Here is a 6,257-nt window from a genome sequence, read left to right as displayed (position 1 = left end):
ATTATTATTTTGTTTGCTATAGTACACATATATTCACCAGAGAGAGGCAGACACGGAGAGGAAGAGAGAGAGAAAGAAAGTGAGAAGGCAAGCCACCAGGTCTGGGATTTGAATCATGGTCATCCATGTGGGAGTCCAGCACCTTAACCACCATGCCACCTGCTGGCCAATCTTTCAAAATGTTTTAAAGTTATCACTGTTCAAAGCAAAAGTAATAGCAATATATTGGAGAGCTTGTAACATAGAAATGAAACATGTAATAATACCAGTACTAAGGGAAGGGGGGAGAAAAAAGTGGAAGAGTATTTTGTAATGTTTTTGCATTGTTCCTTAATAATAATGGTAGAAAGGATCAGCAGATGGTGTAATGGTTACATTGCTGGATTCCCACATGGCCAACCACAGTTTGGGTCCCAGACCTGGCAGCTTAAAACTCATGCTGGGTATGTGTATGTGTGTGTGTGTCCAAAATCCCAAAAGGGAGAAGGGATTGCAGCATGGTCATCCCACCTGGCAGAGGGATTCATTTCTTCCTCTTTTGTCTCTCTGTCTCTCTCTGTCTCTCTGGCAAGTGTATGTGCCCTGTAGCAAAAATCTCTCTCTAAAAAATTATGTTAGACTATATTACATAGATGATGCATAAATAATACACAGAATAAGCACTAAAAAATAATATAAGAAATATATCCAAAAACCCATAGAGGAGATAAAATGGAATGATAATAATAATAATAAATCTCAATTCAAAAGAAGGTCAAATGGGACAAATGGAAAATTAATGGAAAAATACTAGGCTTAATCATGTCAGCAATATAGAAAATGTAAATGACAAAACACTACAGTAAAAAGACAAAGGGCCCTGCCATGTTAGTATATGCTTCTGATGCTGTTACATGGCAGGCAGAAGCCATATTGCAGACCTAGATTCAATTCCTGGCCTGCCATAAGAAGCTGGTTCAGGGGCAGATGGCATAGTGGTTAAGGTACTGGACTCCCATATGGGCAACTGCATTTCGAGTCTTTGATCTGGTGGCTTGAAACTCACACTGGGTCCATGGGCATGGGGGCCTAAAATCCTAAGAGGAGAATGGAGAAGAGATTGTGGAGTGGCCAACCTCCCTGTGGGGTGATTTTTCGCTTTCTGTCTCTCCAGGAAGCTCATGTGCCCTATAGCAAAAATATCTAAAAAACAAACAAAAAATGGGAAGAGGAGGTGGAAGCAGGAGGTATGAGTCCCCTCTACTTGATTCTTGTCTTTCAAGATTGTTTGAGCTATTCAAGAACCCTTCTAATGCCATATAAATTTGAAAATGGGCTTTCCCATTTCTGTCAAAAAGGGTGCTGGAATTTGACGGGGACTGCACTGTCTCTGTACTACTTAGAGTAGTATTGACATCTTAACAATGTTGTCTTTGTATGTATGAACAATAGGATACCTTTCCACTTATTTAGATTATCTTTAATTTCTTTCAGCAATGTTTTGTAGTTTTCAGTGTACAAGTCTTTCACCTACTAGTAAGATTTTCTTTAAGTACTTCATTATTTTAAGTATGTTGTAAATGGAATTGATTTCTTAATTTCTTTTGGGATCATCACTGCTAGTGTATAGAAAGATACCTGATTTTTTTGCATTCAACTTTGCTGAATTTGTTTATTTGGAATTTGTTCATTAATTCTGGTAGCTTTCTAGTGAATTAGTTGGTGTTTCTATAAATAGGATCATTCAAGTTGTGAAGAAAGACAGTTCTTCATTTCTGGTCTGGAAAATTGTCCCCCTAATTATTATTATTATTATTATTATTTTGGATTTTTGCTATAGGGCAAGTACATTCACCAAGAAAGAGACAGACAGACATAGAGAAAAGGAAAGTGAGAAATCCCCCCCCGCCCCCCGGGAGGAAGACCACACCTCAATCCCTCCTCTCAGGAGTTTGGGCATGCATGCACACACACTCAGCGTGATTTTGTAAGTCACTGGGTCCGGAACTTGAATTGTGGTCGACCATGTGGCAGTCCAGCACCTGAAGATTACACCACCTCCTGGCCCTCCTAATGTTTTAAAACTACAAGAGAGATCAAAATTTATGTAAAATGACGGGGTGGGGAAGCTATGACAGAGGCATATGGTGAAAGGTAGCACTGATTCTGCAGATGACTGAATTCTTTATAGCTTTCTGCATTTTCTTTTTTTCCTTCTTGTTTCTTTTTTCTTTCTTTCTCTCTTTTTTCTTTTCTCTGTCTCTGTCTCTCTCTCTTTCTTTTTCTTTAATTGATTTTGCCAAAGAACACATGTGCTTGACAGAGTGAGAGAGAGAAAACACCCCCCATTGGGTCATTGTCGTACCACAATCCCTTCTCCTCCACTCCTTATCCCATCAGGACCTTGAACAAGCATGCACACACACAGGAGTGCTCCTCGAACCACCAAGGTTGGGACCCGAACCATAGTCAGCCATGAAAGATTCAATCCCTTTGCACTGCACCCAATCACTGTGCTTTGGGGCTGGCCCTCTGCATTTTCATAATTTTTTGCAGCAAAAATATATTTCATAGAAAAAAATAGCTATTGATCAAAAAATGGGGGCAACATTAGGAGGGAGACGTGATTGAGAAAGTAAGAGATAAGTTCATACTAATGCAAGGGTTAATGACTTTTCGTTGGTTTTAACCAAATCTCCATTTATTGTCAACAACCAACAGCCATACAGATCTTTTGGAGGTCCGTAGGCCTGCACTGGCTGGGTCTGAGTGAGAAGTCACAGTCTCCCTGAGGTCAGTCCTACAGGTCCCTCCTGCCCAGGCTGCTCTCTGTCCAACATTATTTGTCATGGCCTTACCAGTTCACAAACACATTTCAGGTGGTCTCAGTATATTCTTGCTATGATTACTTTTTTCTCTGTTTTGTAGCTGTGACATCATTTGAAATGAACAATCAAACCTATGTCACTGAATTCATCCTCCTGGGATTTTCCAACCATTCCAACCTACAGGCCTTGTTCTTTTTGATCTTCCTGGTCATTTACCTGACAACTCTGCTGGGAAACATGCTCATAATCACAGCCACCAGGGTCAGTCCTGCTCTTCACACGCCAATGTATTACTTCCTCAGCAACTTGAGCTTCTTGGACATCTGCTACACATCTACCACCGTTCCCGTCATGCTGGTGAACTTCTTCCGGGAGAAGAAGACCATCTCCTACGAGGGCTGCCTTTCCCAGGTCTTTTTCTTTGTGACATGCGCTGGCACTGAATGTGTCTTATTGGCTGCTATGGCTTATGATCGCTATGTAGCCATCTGTCGCCCTCTTCAATATCCGGTTCTCATGAGCGTGACAGTGTGTGCGTACTTGGTGGCTGGGTCCTGGCTGTGTGGGCTGGTGAATTCTATGACACACACAGGGCTGACAGCCACACTCAGTCTGTGTGGGCCCAACCAGATCAGCCACTTTCTCTGTGACGTCCCCTTACTCCTGAAGCTCTCCTGCTCAGACACCTCTGTCAACGAGTCTGTGCTCCACGTGGCCAGCGCCACCATTGGCCTGAGCCCCTGCCTGTTTACTGCAGTGTCCTACATTCTCATCATCTCTGCCATCCTGAAGATTCCCTCTGCTCAGGGCCGGAGCAAGGCCTTCTCTACCTGTGCATCCCACCTCACTGTGGTGGTGGTCTTCTTTGGAACAGCCAACTTCAACTATGACAGACCTGATGTAGGCTACAACCTCGATATGGACATCCTGGTCTCTGTGCTCTTCTGTATTGTGACCCCCATGTTGAACCCCATCATCTACAGCCTGAGAAATAAGGAAGTCAAAGGAGAACTGAAGAAACTGGCTGGAAAACATGGAATCTCTAGTAAGATTAGCACCTAGATCACTTTTTCATTCTGGAAAATTCTTAAGTGTAGAAACCATAAACATTTCAGCTTCAATTGTAACAGTGCTCTTGACCACTGCGATGCCAACAATGACCCCTGTGCAGAGTGTTCACACATCATTATGCCACATGCTCTGGGTGCTCCGACCCACTGATATTTGAGAACATTCTCATTACCCCCTTCTCTAAAAGCCCCGTACTCACAGCAATCGCTCCCTCACATCCCCCAAATCTTACTGTCCAAGACAGCCACTGTATCCTAGCATGTGAAGTACTATATCAAGTTTTTATTTGTGTATTTTGCTAATGGCTAACAATTCTAAAATCTTTACTGAGCACCATTTCTATGCTTCTTCTTCACATCAGATAAAAAAAGACCAAAAGGATTTGCTTTCTGAGTCTCTGGTTAGTCCTATTCTGGATGTTTCATATAACTGCAAAAATATAATATTCGTCTTTTGTGTCTGACTTCTTGCACTTAGGATATATCTCTGTGTGTGTGTGTGTGTGTGTGTGTGTGTGTATAAGAGATTTTTTTTATAGGGTGCATGAGCTCTTCAGAGAGACAGAGAGACAGAAAGTAAGAAATCACCACCCCCCCCCTCAGGGGGATGGCTACTCTGCAATCCCTTCTCCTCCATTCTCCTCTCGGGATTCTGGGGACACACACACATGTGCCTGGCATGAGTGTGAAGCTGCCGGGTCTAGGACTCAAACCTCAGTCGACCATGTGGGAGTCCAGAAACATAACCGTTACACCATCTGCTGGTCCCAGGATGTGTTTTTAAGGTTCATTCATATTATAGAAAGTATCAATACTTGGGACCAGCAGTTAGCATAATGGCTATGTCGCTGGACTACCATGTAGTTGACCGCGGTTCGCGTCCCGGACCCGGTGGCTTAAAACTCACACTGGGTATGTGTGGGTGCGTGCCCAGGATCCCGAGAGGAGAATGGAGGAGAACGGATTGCAGCGTGGCCATCCCCCCTGGGGGGTGATTTCTCACTTTCTCTCTCTCTGTCTCTCTCTGTCTGTCTGGTGAGTGCATGCGCCCTATAGCAAAAACCTCTCTCTCTCTCAAAAAAAAAAAAAAGTATCAGTACTTTAAACCTTCCTATGGCTACATAGTTTCTATTTAATGGAATATGACATTTCATTTATTATGAGGTAGATATTTGGTCACTTTTCTTTTTGGCTATTATGAATAATGAACATTTATGTGCAAATTACTGGTGGATATATATTTTAATTTATCTTATGGCTACAAGCGCTGTATCTTATGGTAACTCTGCTCTTATGGTAACTCTGCTTAACTTTTTGAAGTACTGCCAAACTGTTTTTAAAACTGACACCATTTTACATTGCTAAGAGAAATGAAAGAGGTTTATAATTTCTTCAGGTCCTCACCAACACTTATTATTATAGGTCCTTTTAATTATAGTCATCTTAGTATGTGTGAAGTACTATATCAAATGAGATTTTTATTTGCATTTCCCTGATGGCTAATGATTCTAATATCTTTAATAAGAACCATTTCTGTGGAGAGCGCTGCATTAAGTGAACGACATGGGAGCCATCTTAAGAGCTATCTTCCATCTTAAGAAACTGGGTTTCACTTCCCCATTGAGCAAACAATAACAGTGATGGTTCTAACAATCCCCAGAAAGCCATATCGGACTCCTCATTGACTCCCTCTGAATCCTCATGCTGATTGGTCACCATGCAGGACACTCACCGATTGGTTGAGCCAGAATCCCTCATTTGCATTTAGGGCAATTTCCGGGACACATGGCCAAACAGGGACCTGAGTACGAGGGATCCAGTGAAGAGCACCGGAATACAGAAAGCCGTGGCAGAAAACAGAAGAGAATGGCAGAGAATCGTCCAGAAGGTGACGGCAGAGAATCGTCCCGGTAAGTAACAAAGGTTGCTTACTCATAAGTAATAAGGGTGATTATGGGACAAGAAATGAGTAAACATGAGTTATTTGTTCATGGGCTTAATAAAATCCTTAAGACACGTGGGGTTAAAATTAAGATTAAACAGTTACTTTCCTTTTTTGATCTTCTAAAAGATGTGTGCCCCTGGTTTCCCCAAGAAGGTACCATTGATGAACAAAGGTGGAAGAGGGTAGGTGATGCTTTAAAAGATTACTACGTCACCTTTGAACTGGAAAAGCTCCCAATAATAACCTTCTCTTATTGGAACCTAATAGATGAGATCATTAGGTTCTGGCCAACTGACCCTAAAATTGTGGCAGTTGTCGCAAAGGGAGAACAAATTATGCAAAGAAATAAAACTCAAACAGATAGTAAAGATACCATAGAAATTTAAAAAGACCCATATACTTACTTAGGACATCATCTTTCTGGCCAAAAAAATC

At 41.9% G+C, this 6,257-nt stretch overlaps 1 protein-coding gene across 1 annotated transcript in view; it reads left to right on the top strand.

Annotated features, from left to right (window-relative positions):
- LOC106733617 (olfactory receptor 5V1) overlaps nt 1–3,852 on the top strand; it is a gene marked incomplete at its 3' end in the record, with an annotated part of 35,224 nt that extends 31,372 nt beyond the window's left edge. The window contains exon 2 of the mRNA XM_014583289.1: nt 2,908–3,852. Within this exon, the coding sequence (XP_014438775.1) occupies nt 2,908–3,852 (945 nt within the window). The remainder of the gene's footprint in view (nt 1–2,907) is intronic.
- Nucleotides 3,853–6,257: the final 2,405 nt, after the last annotated feature.

The sequence above is a fragment of the Tupaia chinensis genome, unplaced genomic scaffold (assembly GCF_000334495.1).
Source record: "Tupaia chinensis unplaced genomic scaffold, TupChi_1.0 Scaffold144247_1, whole genome shotgun sequence".
Classification (NCBI taxonomy): Eukaryota; Metazoa; Chordata; class Mammalia; order Scandentia; family Tupaiidae; genus Tupaia; species Tupaia belangeri.
This window is presented reverse-complemented; position numbering and strand designations above follow the sequence as displayed.